This window comes from Trachypithecus francoisi, unplaced genomic scaffold, assembly GCF_009764315.1.
Source record: "Trachypithecus francoisi isolate TF-2019V2 unplaced genomic scaffold, Tfra_2.0 Lachesis_group0, whole genome shotgun sequence".
Classification (NCBI taxonomy): Eukaryota; Metazoa; Chordata; class Mammalia; order Primates; family Cercopithecidae; genus Trachypithecus; species Trachypithecus francoisi.
The window spans coordinates 162,982,336-163,001,522 of record NW_022681453.1 but is presented as its reverse complement, the minus strand read 5'-3'; the positions used below and the strand labels follow the sequence as shown (position 1 = coordinate 163,001,522).

Here is a 19,187-nt window from a genome sequence, read left to right as displayed (position 1 = left end):
ATGAAATGGTTGATACAAACTCTGCAGATAGTACTAATTTGGCCTGATGAATTTTAAAAAGGTTAATAACATAGCTAATGAATCCTTGTTAAATTGATATTGATGGAGGAGTGACAGTACAAGATGGCTGAATAAGGACCCCACTGATCATGGCCCTCCCCAGGAACACCAGATTTTTAAAAAAATTAAATTTTTAATTCTTGTGGGTACACAGTAGATGTATATATTTATGGGGTACATGAAATATTTTGATATAGGGATGCAATTCAGAATAATCACATCATGGAAAATGTGGTATCTTTCCCCTCAAGCATTTATCCTTTGAGGAAGACCAAGTTTTACAACTGTCTACACAGAGGAATCACCTTCATAAGAACCAAAAACCAAGTAACAGCTCAACCACAGTGGTGTAGAGGACCAAGTGAGATCTTGGAGTCCCTGATTCCATGTCTTAGCTCTTGGATAGCATTTCTGGACCTTCCCTGGGCCAGAGGGGAGCCACTGCCCTGAGGGATGAGTTCCAGGCCTGGTGGTATTCACCACAAGCTGAAGGAAGAGTCCTTAGGCCTTAATTGAGCATCAGTGGTAGCCTGGGAATATTCCCTATAGGCCTGTAGTGGTGGTGGCCATGGAGTGAAGCTCTTCTGCACATAGAAAGGGGAGGGAAGAGTGGGAAGGACTGTGTCATGTGGCTTGAGTGCCAGCACAGCCACAGTAGAATAGAACACCATGCAGATTTCTAAGGTTTTTAACTCTAGTCCCTGGCTCTGGGAGAGCATCTCTGGACCTGCCCAGAACCTAGGAAACTCACACCCCTCAAGGGAAGGACACAGACCTGGCTGGCTTCATCATCTGCTGATTGTAGAGCCCTAGGGCCTTGAGTGAACATAGGTAATAGGAAGTGGTTACAGGGTGCCATGCTGGCTTCAGATAGTGTTGACCAAAGGAGTGCTTGTGTCACCCTACCTTCAGTTCCAGGCAACTCAATACAGAGACTCCATTTGTTTGGGAGAAAGTAAGCAAAGAGAACAAGAGTCTTTGCCTTGTAATCCAAAGAATTATTCTGCATGTTATCTAAGACCACCAAGGTGTGGTACCTCTACAAGTCTGTAAGAACTACAGTGTTACTGGGCTTGGGGTAGCCCCAGTGCAAATGTAGCTTAGATCACAACACCCAACTATTTTCAAATACCTGGAAAGCCTTCCTAAAGAAGATGGGTACAAACAAGCCCAGACGGTGAATACTACAATAAATACCTAACTCTTCAATGCCCAGGCACTGATGAACATTCACAAGTGTCAAGACCAACCAGGAAAACATGACTTTACCTAACAAACTAAATAAGGCACTAGGCACCAATCCTGGAGAAAGAGAGAAATGCAACCTTTCAGACAGATAATTCAAAATAGCTGTTTTGAGGAAACTCAACAAAATTCAAGATAACACAGAGAAGGAATTCAGAATTCTATCAGATAAATTTAACAAAGACAGTGAAATAATTAAAAAGAATCAAGCAGAAGTTCTGGACTTGAGGAATCCAATTGACTGGAGAATGCATCAGCATTTCTTAATAGCATAATTGATCAAGTAGAAGAAAGAATTAGTAAGCTTGAAGACAGGATATTGGAAAATACGCAGAGCTCTGAAATAAGAGAAAAAAGAAAAAAAAAAAAGAATGAAGCCCATCTACAAGATCTGGAAAGTAGCTTCAAAAGGCAAGTCTAAGAGTTACTGGCCTTAAAGAGGAAGTGGAGAAAGAAATAGGAGTAAGAAGTTTATTAAAAGGAATAATAACAGAGAACTTCCTGAATCTAGAAAAATATTAATATATAAGTATAAGAAGATAATAGTTCTTTGTAGATTCTGGATATTAGCCCTTTGTCAGATGAGTAGGTTGCAAAAATTTTCTCCCATTCTGTAGGTTGCCTGTTCACTCTGATGGTAGTTTCTTTTGCTGTGCAAAAGCTCTTTAGTTTAATTAGATCCCATGTGTCAATTTTGGCTTTTGCTGCCGTTGCTTTTGGTGTTTTAGACATGAAGTCCTTGCCCATGCCTATGTCCTGAATGGTACTACCTAGATTTTCTTCTAGGGTTTTTATGGTATTAGGTCTAACATTTAAGTCTCTAATCCATCTTGAATTAATCTTCATATAAGGGGTAAGGAAAGGATCCAGTTTCAGCTTTCTACTTATGGCTAGCCAATTTTCCCAGCACCATTTATTGAATAGGGAATCCTTTCCCCATTTCTTGTTTCTCTCAGGTTTGTCAAAGATCAGATGGCTGTAGATGTGTGGTATTATTTCTGAGGACTCTCTTCTGTTCCATTGGTCTATATCTCTGTTTTGGTACCAGTACCATGCTGTTTTGGTTACTGTGGCCTTGTAGTATAGTTTGAAGTCAGGTAGCGTGACGCCTCCAGCTTTGTCCTTTTGACTTAGGATTGTCTTGGCAATGTGGGCTCTTTTTTGGTTCCATATGAAGTTTAAAGCAGTTTTTTCCAATTCTGTGAAGAAAGTCATTGGTAGCTTGATGGGGATGGCATTGAATCTATAAATCACCTTGGGCAGTATGGCCATTTTCACGATATTGATTCTTCCTATCCATGAGCATGGTATGTTCTTCCATTTGTTTGTGTCCTCTTTGATTTCACTGAGCAGTGGTTTGTAGTTCTCCTTGAAGAGGTCCTTGACATCCCTTGTAAGTTGGATTCCTAGGTATTTTATTCTCTTTGAAGCAATTGTGAATGGAAGTTCATTCCTGATTTGGCTCTCTGCTTTTCTGTTACTGGTGTATAAGAATGCTTGTGATTTTTGCACATTAATTTTGTATCCTGAGACTTTGCTGAAGTTGCTTATCAGCTTCAGGAGATTTTGGGCTGAGACGATGGGGTTTTCTAAATATACAATCATGAAAAAACAAACAACCCCATCAAAAAGTGGGGAAAGGATATGAACAGACATTTCTCAAAAGAAGACATCCATACAGCCAACAGACACATGAAAAAATGCTCATCATCACTCGCCATCAGAGAAATGCAAATCAAAACCACAATGAGATACCATCTCACACCAGTTAGAATGGCAATCATTAAGAAGTCAGGAAACAACAGGTGTTGGAGAGGATGTGGAGAAATAGGAACACTTTTACACTGTTGGTGGGATTGTAAACTAGTTCAACCATTATGGAAAACAGTATGGCGATTCCTCAAGGATCTAGAACTAGATGTACCATATGACCCAGCCATCCCACTACTGGGTATATACCCAAAGGATTATAAATCATGCTGCTATAAAGACACATGCACACGTATGTTTATTGCGGCACTATTCACAATAGCAAAGACTTGGAATCAACCCAAATGTCCGTCAGTGACAGACTGGATTAAGAAAATGTGGCACATATACACCATGGAATACTATGCAGCCATCAAAAAGGATGAGTTTGCGTCCTTTGTAGGGACATGGATGCAGCTGGAAACCATCATTCTTAGCAAACTATCACAAGAAGAGAAAACCAAACACCGCATGTTCTCACTCATAGGTGGGAACTGAACAATGAGATCACTTGGACTCGGGAAGGGGAACATCACACACTGGGGCCTATCATGGGGAGGGGGGAGGAGGGAGGGATTGCATTGGGGAGTTATACATGATATAAATGATGAATTGATGGGTGCTGACGAGTTGATGGGTGCAGCACACCAACATGGCAAGGGCATACATATGTAACAAACCTGCACGTTATGCACATGTACCCTAGAACTTAAAGTGTAATAAAAAAAAAAAAATCTAAACAAGCAGAATAAAAAACAAACATTAATATATAGAAAAAAAAAAAGAAGATAATAGAGGACCAAGCAGATTTAAGTCATTAATAAATGATGTGGCAAATTTATATACTCTTGTTTTGTTAATTTTGTGGGAGACTTGGAGAGGGAGGCTTAGCTCAGAATTTTCTTTCATTCCTCTTACTAAAAGAAAAATTTGCTTGTGTTAACAAGTTCTTATTTCAAACATGCAAATTTATTTGGCAAGTATTAAATCTTATCACCACACTTCATTGTTTAAGTTGCTTTTTAAATTTAAGTCTTGGAATCCCTAGTTGAGACTAGTCTTTCTATAGGAAGTCAAATTGGGGTTGAATCTTTCAAATTCCAGGATTGGGCGCTTTGTAGCAAGGAGCATCAGGGGCGAGGAAAGAGTGTGGCCATGAGAGCCTGGGCAGGGCCTGAGTTTCTGAGGAAAGAGACCTCTTTGGATGGGAGCATAAGGTAAAATGGCCCATGATCCATAGGGGCATGTGGCAGATTGTGTTTTCCAAAAATGGCCATCATAACATATCACTTCTCACATGTTCTTTTTACAATGTGATGTTGACACTTATTGAGAGTTGGGGTCTGTATTCCCTCACCTTTAATTTGGGTAAGGCTGTGATTATGGCAAAATTGATGCTATGTGACTTCTGAATCTAGATAATAAAAGCAACATAGATTTTGCTTGGTTCTCTTGAAATTCTTGTTCTTGGAACCCAACTACCCTGTTGTGAGGAAGCCTGAGTGGCACATTGAGAGGCCAACATGGAGAGGGCCACATTGAGAGGAACCAAGGCCTTTGATCTTTACCCCCACTGAGCTTCCAGCTGATAGCCAGCATCGATTGGCCAGTCATGTGCGTGAGCCATCTTGGAAGTGGATCCTTAAGCCTCAGTTGAACATCACCAGCAGATGCTATGGGGAGCAGATTCAAGGCTTCCCTGTCAGTCTCTGACCAAAAAGATTCATAATCAAAATGACTGATTATTGTTGTTTTAAGGTACTAAGGTTTGGGGTGGTTTTTTATGCAGCAGTGGTGACTGGAGCAGGACTTCATCAGGAGAGCAGCAGGCAGGAGTTGAGAAGTAGCCTCTAATCTAGGCCTCCATATGACAGTCTGGCAGTGTTCGTTTTCTTTATGTCAAAAGGCTCAATAAATTGCTTAAGAGAAGAGGCTTGTGCTGGGAGAGCAATCTGGCACTCTACTTGCTGGTCTGTTTGGTGGGTAGAACCCAAGAACCTGGACCACAGCTGAGAACTTCCAGACCAGAAACTTTTCCATGTGCCTCAGAACTCTTCTTTCACTCCTCCTGACCTTGCCTTCTTTCTCCCAACCCCCACCCCAACGTCTGCCCCAGCACTGGACCATCTGACTCCAGTCTTATCTTTCTATCACTCCCATGATTCAGTGGTATGCTGGAGCTCATACCAGCTCATAAGACCCAGTTATCTACAATTCTTCTCAAGTCAGTGTTCACTGATGTCACATTAGTAACTTGAAAACAACCATGGTATTTATACCATGGAAATTTGTAAATTAGGGCTTCTCCTCCTACCTCAGAAAGGTGGTGTACCAGAACAGCTCATACCTTTAGCCTTACTCTTTCTTGCCCCTAGGGTAGTATTTGCAGAAAGGAAGAGACGTGAAGACATCAAGGTTTCTGTCCTCAAAGGAATGATAAACATGTAAACAAATTGCTGTATACTGTTATAGTACAATACATGTTCTGATGTATAAAGCGGAGAGTGATTGACAGCTGGAGATAGGGGTAGAGAGCATCAGCTACAGTCTTAGAGAGTGCATGATTCCTGCTCAGGATGGGGAAAAAATGGATAAGAGTTTGGCAAATGTATTTCAGGTAAAAAGACCCAATGGCAATGACCAAAAATGAGGGGTGCCCACTGGGAGAAGAGGGAGGGAACTATGTAGGGAAAGAAAGTGGCTGGCCAGAAGAACCATTTGGCCAGGGCCTTCTCATTCACAAAGGGCTTCAAATGTATATGTTTAAAGTTATCTCCAAATGAGGTGGTATATGTTAAAGGTATTTATTTATTTAATGCCAAAATTTCAGACATACCTCCAATTTTGAAACTTTTATTGTGGTATTTATTCATTTAAAAAATATACTGGGAATTTAAAAGTAGTTACAAATGACTTGGACCTTCTCTGACTCCTGAAAGACTCTGAGAAAAGGTATGAAAGGACATGGAAGCATGAGAAAGCTCAGAGTCTTCTGATTAGCTGTAGGACAAAGTGTGTGTGTGGCAAAGGGGAGTGCTGGTACATGTGACTGAAGGGCGGGCAGGGGTCAGATGGTGAATGACCCATGTAATTATGATAAGAAGCTTGTACTCTTCTGGAGTATAAGAAACTGCTAAAGGCTGTTAAGCAGAGGAATGATGTATCAGTCAGCTTTGCTGCTGTAACAAAGAACTCCAAAAAACTCTCAGTTACTTCGTATATTTATTTTTGGCATTACATGAGGACTGCAGATTAACTGAGTTTCTGTTCCAAGCTGCAGTCCTGCTCTGATCCATGGTTTTCCCAGCTCCAGGACACAGGTTATGCTCTGAGCTAACATGGACAGTACAGTGCTAGAGAGAGAGCATATGTCTGCCTTTAGATCCTCCACTCAGTTGTGACACACTTCGTATCCACCCATATTCCGTTGACTGAAGCAGGTCCTGTGCCAATTACCCCCATGGGGGAAGGGAAAAAGAATATTTGCAAAGAGCAATCAATCTACCAGGGGAATCAGTCTTATTATGATGCCAGCTGGGCTATAGAAAACTGACAGGAGGGAGAAGATTGGTGAAGACCAAAGGAGGAAGATAGGTAGGTCTTCTATTAACTTGGCACGTTCTACTACTTTTAATGTTCTGTCCATCATAAAAGAGCCTCCGGAGACGATATAAAATTATTAAAGCAGTTGGAACATAGCAATTCGGTCAAAGTATGAAGCAGTTGATGCCCCATGAGCAGTGCTGGCTGTTGCCATATTCGGTCTTGATGGAGTGGCTGAGTGAATAACCGTTGCTAATGTAAGGATGCTTTGATCATTGTTTCCATTGCCAACCTACCTCCCTACCCCAACTCCGAACACTCTCCACATCCTTTCCCAAGTTGTATGGTTTGCGTAGAATTTGTAACTGTGACTGACCTCAAGAACAGCTAAAGATGCAAAGAAGCTTTGACTTTTGGTCCGTTTTTCTCTTCTGCCACCCTGTGGTCTCTTTGTCCTCCTCACTCACTGGTTTTGATCTTTTTCCTCCATTAGCCACATTCTTATGATATGGAGGACATGGGAGCACTACAGTGGAGAGAGATTTGATAATCTTCCTTGAAACATTGTAAAGCTCAGTTGTGGAGGAAAGTAATTAGAAAGTGCTGGTATGAACAGGAGAAAATGCACCGAAACCTTGTTTTGTCTATCATTTTATGGGTCGTCTTCCCTAAAATGTGACAGTATATTAGAATATGATAAAAGAAATGAGTTCACTTTTCTTTTTAAATATTCTTTAAAAAATTCAGCTCATCAGTCACGCTAGCCACATTTTCAGTGCTCAAAAGCCAAATGTGGCTAGTGGCTATTGTTTGTAGAAATAAGAACATTTCCATGAGTTCAATAAATTCTTTTTTTTTTTTTTTGAGATGGAGTCTCGCTGTGTCGCCCAGTCTGGAGTGCAGTGGCCGGATCTCAGCTCACTGCAAGCTCCACCTCCTGGGTTCATGCCATTCTCCTGCCTCAGCCTCCCGAGTAGCTGGGATTACAGGCGCCCGCCACCTCGCCTGGCTAGTTTTTTGTATTTTTTTTTTTAGTAGAGACGGGGTTTCACCGTGTTCGCCAGGATGGTCTTGATCTTCTGACCTCGTGATCCGCCCATCTCGGCCTCCCAAAGTGCTGGGATTACAGGCTTGAGCCACCGCACCCGGCCTCAATAAATTCTTTTGGACAGCCCTGAACTATTTTACTCCAGCTGCTTTAAGCCTTATCTTGGGATTTCTTGCATTCATCCTGCTTTTGGATTGGGCAGAACCCCTGCTGGGTTTAATTGCTGTGCTTAGATTGGCCCACTGTGGATAGTTTGAGGTTCTTCTGTTGTCATGTCCCTTGATCATTCCATTGCTTCCCTCTGCTTCTTCTCACAGAGATGCTGATACTATGCCAGTCATGTGGCTATGTGGTTTGTGTTCCTTCACGTGCACTGTGAGGTTCAAGGGGACACCTTATCACCTGACTTTATTATAAATTATAATAAATATTATTCATGGATTTTGAGTTTTGTTCTGTAGCTGCTCTGTTTTCATATGTGGATTCAAGAAAGATCTAAAAACTATGCTTCCACTGTATATACTGTTTCCCCCCAAATGCTTGGAATCAGCATTTTAACAAAACCCCTAAGTGATTCGCATATATGTTAAAGTTTGGGAAACACTGATAGAGGTTCTGAGATGTGGCAGGTTATTCATAAACAACTGCTATATAATATTGTTTCTTAAGTACTATTACTTCAAGCAGCCCAATGTTTTTCGTTATATTTATTTTCATTTCATTATATTTAGATTGAATTTAGGTTAATACTCAATTCTACCTAAGTAAAGACTTTCATTTAGGGTGATACACACTAAAGCAAAACCCACTACTCTTGTATTACATTTCTATTACTCTTTCCGTAGATTGAACTGATTACTCTTTTCTAAATGAATATATCAGGATGCTCCTCAATTACATCAAATAAAAACATTATCTAGAAGATCAACAAAACTTCCTAACCAGCTAGAGTCATGCATTGACCTGGGGCAGGCCTGCCTTTGCAGAGTCTGGCAGATTTTGAAGGGTAAATTTAGTTACCTTAAGACAAGACAAAGCCTGAGTTACATTTGTGATTTATTGTCAGTCAACCTGTGCTTCAGAAATTTTCTCAGTAGTTCTGGACAAGTTGTTCAACTTGGACAGATGGTAAGTTTATGGAGTTCAGGTGTAATTTGCTTCACAGACACCTGATCCCAGCCTTCTTTTTCATTGCTTGTATTCAGTCCCTCAGGGATTTATTTGCTTACCTCTTCAAAGTTGTATGTATTTTGGAAAAAGAAAGGAATGCAAATCATAGACTTCTAAGTAAAATACACGTCTCGCTTGTTTATTTCAGCTCTCCCCCACCCCCAATCTACTTTTGTATCAGCAGATTGAAGACCTGGGAGTCAAATAAAAGAAATTATTTTAAAAGGATGGAAGTGAAGAGTTTTAGATGATTCCTATATGGAAATATCTGGTTGGAAACTAGAAAAAAAAAAAAAAACACTTGGTACATAGAAATATAGTCACCATATGTATTTTGGTTATCTACCATATGTATTTAACAAAACCCCTAAGTGATTTGCATGTATGTTAAAGTTTGGGAAACACTGACAGAGGCTCTGAGATATGGTAGGTAACCAAAAATCTTTTACCTTTGAGTGTCAAGGTAGTTTCTGTAATCAGTTGGTCCAAGTTTCGGTTACTGGCGCCCATTCCAGGGGTAGGTACACTGGGCCCACTATAGCAGGTCCGTTTCCACAAGTTACTAACTGATAAATGAAGTCTTCTCTATGTGCTAGAGTGCAAGCAAATATTAGTCATTAAAGTGAAAAAGGTAATTGCACTGCATACTGAGAGGATTTCCAAAACAGAGAGTACTGTAGTCTTATATCAAAATTAATTGATTACTAAGTTAGCCTGTAGAACTCAAGAGAGCCTTTCGTGATCCAAAATGCTCTGATTGGTGCAAGATCCAGAAGCAGGATAGCATAGAGAGTCTGTGTCTCTAGAGCTGGATAGCCTGGCCTACAATCCCAGCTTTATGACCTACTCAATATGGAACCTTGAACAATTTACCTAATCTTATGGTTTTCTCATCTAAAAAATGGGAATGATAATAATAGTTCCTACCTCATTAGGATTGTTGTGAGGGTAAGTCAATGAGTTAAAATATGAAAGAAACATAGAAGAGGGCCTGACTCATAGTAAACACTATTAACATTCCAGCTATCATATTCGTTATTACTCTTATTATCATTATTGTTGTTACCATTTGTATTATTGGTGGAGACAATCTAATAGCTGCTTCCAAGACACTTTAAAATGTTCTGGATCAGGGGTTGTTGCTCCCATACAACCCTTCAGATATGCCCAGGCCAGGAGAGGTTGTCTAGCTTGTTCTGTTTCTAATCTTCTCCTCAAGCAGACCCTGAGCCTATGTGGGGTGAGCATAAATCATCAGAAGAGAGTGTGTAGGTGCTAAGTGATTGCTAGCCTTCTGTTACTTGGACTTGCAAATTTGATTTCTTTTCTTTCAGTTTTCAGATTATTATGTGTGTATTAGGCTATATAACAGAATGCGGTCAATGTAACTTTGAAATTTTAAAAAGTATTGGATGAGAACTAATACCAATACCAACATGAACTGATCTGACATGGTATCTTTCTGGGCAAATTACTTCCTCTCTCTCAGCTTTGGTTTTCTCACTGATAAAACCAGAGTTTGAAATGAGCAAATGTTTATAGTCTCTTGTAACTCTTCTATTCTGTATAAGAGGACATTCTTGAAGTTTGAATTATAGATTCTTCTATGGGGAAATAACTAAGTATATTGTGGCAATTCATAACATAAATATTTTACACATTCTACATTAGTAAAAGTATTTGGTTCAACTTGATGATTATTTTTTTTAGTGATATTTAGCCCCTCTTGTTTTCCTAAGGAAACTTTTTTTTTCATAGTTTAACAAGTACTGACTTGGTATTGTCTGTCTTTTTCTTTTTAGCCATTCTGATGAGTGTGTAGCATGTAGTGGTAGGATACAGTGGTTTTAATTTGCACTTTTCTGATAACTAAAAATGTTGGGCATCTTCTCATGACTTTTGGCCATTGAGTGTTTGTTAAGTCTTTTGCCAATTTTTCTATTGGATTCTCTCATTTTTCTTGTTGATTTATAGAAGTTTTAATTAATTTTATCCATATTTTGGTAGTCTGATGAATATTTGAGTTGCAGATATTTTCTTACACTATGTGTCTTCCTTTTCACTCTCCTAGTGATGTCTTTTTATGAATAGAAGTTTGTAATTTTAATGAAGTTCATTTTATAAGTTCATAACTTTATCACTAGTGCCTTTTGTGTCTTGTTTAAGAAATCTTTGCCTATTCCAAGATCATGAAGGTAGTCTCTTGTTTTCTTTTAAAAGCCTACTCAGTTGATTCTATCTTCTCCTGTTTTCTTTTAAAGCCGACTCAATTTGATTCTATCTTTCACAGTAACATCTATCTATAATTGATCTATGTGTGTATGTGGCCACATGGTATGAGACAGAAATCCAAGTACATTTTTTTCTATATGAATATTCAATTGGCTCAGTATAATTTGTTGAAAAAGTCATATTTTCCTCTACCATGGAGTGCAGTTTATTTTTGCATTAATCAAGTGATTAAATATGTGTGAATCTGTTTTTGAGTCCTCTATTTTATTTCATTGGTATATATTTTTTCTTTTTTGCCAATACCACACTTTCATAGGTAATATAACTTTATAATATAAGCAATATAACTTTATAATAAATCTTGATATTTGGTCAGGTCATACAAACTTCTAAATTTGTTCTTGTTTAATTGCCGTGGCTATTCAGGTCCCTTTGTATTTCCATATAAATTTTAGAATCTGCTTGTCAGTTCCTGCCAAAATGTCTGCTAGGATTTTGGTTGGTATTTCATGGGCCACTTTAAGTGTGTTTTTGTGCAAGTTTATAGAAATGAAGGGCTTTGTATTCAGCAGTCTTGTGTAATTCCCTGGTTAAGTCTAACAGTTTGTCAGGTCTTTGGAATTTTTTCTGTACACAGTCATGTTGACATGATTAATGACAGTCTAATGTTTTCTTTACTAATCTTTATAGATTTTTTAAAAAATTTACTTTTTCTGGCATTATCGCTTTGGGCAGCGCCTTCATTACAGTGTTGAATAGAAGTGATGATAGTAGACATTCTTATTTTGTTCCTAATCTCAGAAGAAAATAATAAACTTTCAATATTTCACCAATAAGCATCATGTTTACTATATATTTTTAAGCTTCAAAAAATCAGATTAAGGATGTTCCTTCCTATATCTGGTGTGCTGGGAGTTTTCTTCTTTTTAAAAATACAATACATTTTGAATTTTATAAAATGCTTTTTTGCATCAATCAAGATGGTGATATGGGTTTTCAACTTTTTTCTATAGTGAGATACATTTTGATTTATTTATTTTCATATATTAAGTCAACTCTGTATTTCTGAAATAAAATCTACGTGGTCATGATGTATTATCTTTTTAATATGTCATTGTATTCCATTTGCTAATATGTGTGTGTAAATGTGGGTTATTTGAATCAACATTGATGAAAACATTTGCTTGTAATTTTCCTTTCCTATAATATTCTTATTATATTTTAGTATCAAACTTGTCCTGGTCTTACAAAATGCAGAGGTTGAGTAAGATTATTGTTATTTATTTCTTAAGTGTTTGGAAGAATTTATCAGTAAAGCCATCTGGTCCTGGAGTTTTTCTTTGCAAGAGCTTTTTATTATTTTGTTTTATTTTTCTGTATTTAACAAATATCTCTATTGAGAAGATAAAGCTAGCCACTGTTCTGTTGTTGTGCTGAAAATACATGGGTAGGCAAAAACAAAGCCAAACAAATATAGCTCCTGTTCTTACAAGGATTGCTTTATAATATTTACTTTTGAGATAGAGGGTCAGGGGATACTTCTGTTGTCTATCTCATTTATTATTATTTTAAACTTTTATTTTAGGTTCAGGGGTACATGTGCAAGTTTGTTTTATATATATATAAAAATAAAAATTATGTCACATGGGCTTGGTGTAGAGATTATGTCATTACCCAGGTGTTAAGCATAGTACACAATAGGCAGTTTTTTTTATTAAAAATTTTTTTATGCATATATAATAGTCGTACATGTTTATGGGGCACATGTGGTATATTGATACAAGCTTACAATGCATAATGATCAAATCTAGGTTATTGTGATATTCATTGCTTCAAACATTTATCATTTCTTTGTGTTGGGAACATTCCAGATCTTCTAACTATTTTGAAATACATAATAAATTATTGTTAACTGTATTTTTTGTGTTTAAACCTTTATTTATTTGTTTGTTTATAGTTTGTTACAGCAACTGCCTCTTTACTTTTATTTTTGAGTTCCTCAACCTCCTCCTCTCCCTCTACCCTCAAGTAGGCCCCAGTGTTTTTTGTTCCCTTCTTTGCATTCACATGTAGTCAATGTTTAGCTCCCACTTATAAGTGAGAAAATGCAGTATTTGGTTTTCTGTGCCTCTATTAGTTTGCCTCCAGGTTGATCCATGTTGCTGCAAAGGACATGATCTCATTCTTTTTATGGCTGCATAACATTCCATCATTTATGTGTACCACATTTTCTTTATCCAGTCTACCATTGACGGGCATTGAGGTTGATTCCATATCTTTGCTATTGTGAACAATGCTGCAATGAACATATACATGCATGTGTTTTTACAGTAGAATGATTTACATTCCTCTGGGTATGTACCCATAATGGGATTGCTGGGTCAAATGGTAATTCTTTGAGTTTTATTACCTTAAATAAGAAATTATCTTTGTTTAATAGATAAAAAACTATTCAGATTATCTTTTTCTTCTTGTGTCAGTAAGTTGTGTTCTTAGAAGACTTAATTTTATCCATATTGTCAAATTTATTGGAAAAAACATGTTTATAATGTCATCTTAATACTTTCTAATATCTGTGGAGTCTATAGTGTTGCACATTTTTCTATTTGTGTTATTGTTAATCTGTGTTTTTTTTTTTCTGATTTTCTTGATCAGCCTTACTACAGATCTATTAAATGTATTAGTCGTCACTGACTTTGTTTCTATTGTTTATTTCTATTTCATTAATTTCTTCTCTTTTAAAATTTATTTCCTTAAACTTTCTTTGGTGTGATTTGCTGTTTTTTTAGCTTCTCAAGTTGACTTATATGATAGATTTTAAGCTTTTTTTTTGTAATATATGCATTTAATACTTTGAATTTTGCTGTAAGCACCTTAACTGCATTCAGTGTGTTGATATTTGGTATCTTCATTAGCATTCCATTAAAAGTGTTTTCTAATTTCTTGTTTGACCTAAGGATTATTTAGATGTGTATTTCTTAGTTTTCAAGCAGTTGGAAATTTTATGGTTTTTCAACTATCTCTTTTTCTCTATCTCTCTGTTATTCATGTCTAGCACAATTTTACTGTGGTCAGGCTTTGAAGATTTCAGTCCTTAAAAACTGTTAAGGCTTGCTTTATGGCCCTGTGTAAATTGTCAATTTTGGTAAATGTTCCCTGTGCCCTTGAAAAAAAATTGAATTCTGTTATTGTTGGTTGCATTGACATCAACTTGCCAATTGTGTCAATTTTGTCATCGTGTAGATTTTTTCTATCTTGATTGATTTTTTTTAATTTTGTCAGTTCTTGCTTCATACACACACACACACACACGATGCACATGCACACACACACACACATTATTGGGTGTATACAGATTTAGAATTGTTTTATATTCCTGGTGGTTTACTTGTTTTATTGATCCACCATCTTAATCTTAGTTGTGTTTCTTGCCATTTTGGTGTTTGTATGGTTTTTCTATCAGCCTCTCTGTGTTCCTACATTTAAAGTTTGTTTTGTGAGCAGAATATACCTTTTATTTTTCCAGTCTGATAATTTAGTTTTTTAATTGGAATCTTTTCCCTCTTGTGTCATTTGCCTTATTTTTGTCATGAATTTTTAGTCTACATAATTTTTAAACACCACAAGATATTGTTAATTTTATTTTGTAGAGTTAATATTCATTTATGCATATTAACAAAATTACTTTTTGGTGCTCTTTTTTTTCTTCTTGTACTCATTGTTTTTGTCTGGATCATTTTTCTTCTGTTAGAAAAATTTATGTCTAGGGTTTAAGAAATGCTTTCCTGCTGATAATGAAATCTCTGTTTTTGCTTGGCTAAAAACATCTTTATTTCATCTTAATTTGAAGGAATGTTTTTTCTGGGTATAGAAATGTAACCAGATGCCATTTAATAGTCTTTCAGATAGATACAAAATTTATTGATTTTCAAATAATTTTCATCATTTTTAATATTTACATTGATATTGGTATTCTAGTTGATTTCATGCACTTTGTTCTAATATCTCCCCCTTCTTTCTAGCATTCCTTAATGGAAACAGTCTAGGATTTTGAAAGATAAATGCCTTAATTCAAGAGTCAGTTCTACCATTTACTACCTATATGACCTTGGCCAAGTCATTTAAGTTTTCTGAGCCAATTTTTTATCTATAAAATGGGAAAAATATTACATGGGCTCTACTCTATTTCACTGGGAAGTTATGAGGGACGGTTGAGATATTGTCAGTGCTTTGTAAAATGTAAAGTATCAATCAGCTCAGTTGGAAATTTTTAGTATTATTATTTACTGAAACAGAAATATTCTCAGTGTATGTATCCAAAATTCTCTTACAAATGCACATTTTCATGAACACCCACAAAATAGTTCAATGATATTATTAATGTATGTATTTCTGTCTATCCTTTGTTGTGTTAAGGACTTTGTTAAAAGTTACATAAAATGTAACTTACACAAGGTCAATCACAAGTTTATTTCTTATCTTTCAACTGACTAACATGAAAAGGAAAACTTGGACAGTTACATAATTCATAATGTCCATAAGATAAAAATAATTCATTATGCAGGAGAAGTGCTATTATTTCTTAATACTAAGCTAAGACAGGAATTTCTCTTTCAGTTTTTTTTTTTTTTTATGATGTAGAGTTATTTAAAATATTTTCCTGCTGGTTTAGAGGTTATTGATTTGCATGGTTAATCCAAATCAGTGTTGGACTTATCTAGAATTTTAATATTCTGTTTCATACTCACCATAGGAGAATTATACATTTTAATGTGGGCTTCAAGTAGCTGCTCTTCCATCACACTTGCAAATGGATTATATTCAGAGAATAATAAATAATGCCAGTTTCCTTTTAAAAATGCTTGGATACACATTAGAGGGAAGGTTAGGCTGCTAAATTAAAATTATATTTTGCATATATAAAATTATCAAACTGCCTTAGGAAGATAATCTTCAGCTGCATTTTATTTATTAAAGGCTAATTCAAAAAATCCTTACATTGATCAAATACTTAGAATCTTTACTATGTGTGGGCATGTTGTTAACTCTTGGTCTGCTTATTCTTTGATAAAAAAGCTGTCATTCAGACTTACTTTTGTGCTTTATTCTTTCACTTTTTTTTTTTTTGGTAGACATGTATTTAAATGGAAAAAAACAGTATGAAACTGCAGTTTTTAAGTCAACTACTGATTGCATGTTTGTGCCTCACAGCCAATGCCCCAACACATCTGAGGTTTTGTATGATGAAAAAATTTAAAATAGGATATTTGTTCCTTGTTTAAATTCTTTGACTTTGTCTTCAGGTCACTGGCATGCATTTTATATGAGATGTGCTGCATGAATCATGCATTCGCTGGCTCCAATTTCTTATCCATTGTTTTAAAAATTGTTGAAGGTGACACACCTTCTCTCCCTGAGAGATATCCAGAAGAACTAAATGCCATCATGGAAAGGTATAGAAATAAATATGTTGTCACAGAAATAGTTGAAAATTGTACTTATATTTTAGTTCATTTGAAAAATAATTTTCTTTTTAAACATTACAGCATGTTGAACAAGAATCCTTCATTAAGACCATCTGCTATCGAAATTTTAAAAATCCCTTACATTGATGAGCAGCTACAGGTATTTAAAATGAAAGGGATTCTGCAAAACAGGTATTAGCATTTATATACACATTCCATGACTTGAAGATATGCAGAGGGGATACGATGCAGTAAGAATCAACCAGAAAGGAGGAAAAAGGTCAAAAAGAAGCTGAGAGGCTGAGGCGGACGGATCACAAGGTCAAGAGTTCGAGACCATCCTGGCCAACGTAGTGAAACCCCGTCTCTACTAAAAATACAAAATAAAATAAAATAAAATAAAATAAAATAAAATAGCAGGGCATGGTGGTGCGTGTCTGTAGTCCCAGCTACTCAGGAGGCTGAGGCAGGAGAATCACTTAAACCCAGGAGAGAGAGGTTACAGTGAGCCGAGATTGTGCCACTGCACTTCAGCCTGGTGACAGAGTGAGACTCTGTCTCAAAAATAAATAAATAAATACATATTTTAAAAAGCTGAGAAAAATAGTAGTCAGGACAATCTCTTTCCAAAATAAGGTGTGTGTGAACTCCCATTCCCTAGTGCCATTGAAAATGAGAAGTGAGGGTTCTGATTTTATGCCAAAACTCAACATCCGTCCTTGGAGCCCTGTTGACAGATCTTACCCAGATGCTTTGTAACTATATCCCTGCAAGGACAAGAATATACTAACAGAGAATACTAAAATCTAGGATTATCATTGAGCATTTATAATTCCAATACTTTTATTATATATCTCAATAATACTTTTTAATGATTAGCTAAGTTTATTTTCTTTTCTTGTAAATTAGGAAATGTGATATAGAGGCCGTGTCTCAGGTATTAAGAAAGCAGCAAATGGACCCCTCTAAAGAGGGCTTTTGTTTGTTTGTTTGTTTGTTTTTAACGTCTCAGGGTTTTACAATACAAATCCCTGTGGCAAGTTTCCTCTGTAATTTCATGTGTAACTTTAAGAAGAACCACAAAATGGTCATCCATCTTAAAAACTGTGCATACCTTTTCATCAGTGGGGCATGTTCCAAATCCAAAGGAAGCAAAGGTGATAAATGATGTGTACTTATTAGTTGAGTGCTGGGCACTGTGCTGACACCAGGGGATGCCAAAATGAAAGGAACAGATATGTTTCCTGTCCTTTTGAAGCTTGACTAGTGAGAGAAGCCAATAACCAAGAAAAAGTAAGGATGTAAGTAACATATGTATATGCCTAGCACTAGGAAGAAAGTATAATAAACAAACAGGATACTGTAAAAATAAGGGAGAAAGGAAGGGCTTTGGTGGTCAAAGGAGTACTTGACATTTCTTTACCAGCGAGCCAATGGGAAGCAACCAGCCATGTAAAGAGCCTCAGAAACAGTGTTCGAATCACAGGGAATAGCAGGCACAAAGGTCCTGTTGTGCCTTGGAGGTAGATACAGATGGGAGGCTTCTTATGCAAGCATATGCTCTCAGGGAAGCCCATGCGGCCATGAGGAAGGCAGGACAGGAGAGAGGGGGGTAGGCTTAGGTTTCCTGGTACTTCCATCTCTCCTTCTATGAAGGCCAAATGGGATCCAGTAGAACCTGCAGGTGGTCCTCTGAAAAAGAGCTTCATATGCTGGTTGTGGGGATCAAAAACACACTGAAGAGGCTGTGAGCATTCAAAAAAAAGAAAAAGGGTCAAAAGGTATTCACAGGGATCTGCTAGGACCAAGATGAGGCAAGTGAGCCAGCCCCTGGACTCTGGGGCAAAATTTAAGGGGACACTAAAAACTCATAATATTTTAAAAGTAATATTTTAAAAATCCAGATTAATGCTTAAAATCCCAGGTAACAAGATATTAACAGTTTAAAGACAGGATCCAGCAGGGCCAGGATTAGGGTGAGGCAAGTGAGGTGGAACTGTGTAAGTTCAGGGTTGGATCCTGTCTTTAAAGTTTTGCTATTGTATTCTTTATAGTTTTTTGACATTAATTTTGGTTTTTAACAATAATGTTCATTAAAATTATTTATCTTGGTTACTGAGTTTTTTGGTGTCCTCTTAGATTTTGCGCTTGAGGCATCTCACTTGCCTAAACCTTGCACTGGCCCTGGGGGTGTGGATACTGTCCTCTATAGTCTGGGAGGTTGGAAAAAGCTTGTGTCTTCTTGTAGTTGAAAGTAGGCCTGCCCATGACTGGCAAAAGGGAGTGAGAGAGCAAGCAGTGCAAGATGAAGCTGGAGAGACAGGCAGGAGCCTGACCCTGCAAAACCTTATTGGAAAAGCTACCATGTAATTTTATGGGACCCAGGAAAAAATAGCATGCTTTGTTCTCAGGCTCCCTGCCATGGTCAAAAGTACCCCAAATCTGAAAAGATACTTGGTAATTTATTCCCTTTCATCCCGAAAGAGGTGCCTTTAAGGTATGTCAGGGTTGTTGATCTCTTTTGCAGCACCTAATGTGTAGACATTCAGAAATGACTCTGGAAGACAAGAATTTGGAATGTCAGAAGGAGGCTGCTCGTATAATTAATGCCATGTAAGTAATTGCTTTGTTTTTAAAAAGCCCATCTAGTGTAAATGTTGAATGCATTTGTCTTT

General features: G+C 37.0%; 1 protein-coding gene across 2 annotated transcripts in view; it reads left to right on the top strand.

Moving 5' to 3' along the window:
- The window catches only part of NEK11 (NIMA related kinase 11), a 331,953-nt gene that overhangs the window by 101,845 nt on the left and 210,921 nt on the right, over positions 1-19,187 (top strand). For both annotated transcript variants that reach the window (XM_033212686.1, XM_033212687.1), the window contains exons 7-9: positions 16,351-16,500; positions 16,594-16,672; positions 19,040-19,125. In XM_033212686.1, coding sequence (XP_033068577.1) covers positions 16,351-16,500; positions 16,594-16,672; positions 19,040-19,125 — 315 coding nt within the window. The remainder of the gene's footprint in view (positions 1-16,350; positions 16,501-16,593; positions 16,673-19,039; positions 19,126-19,187) is intronic.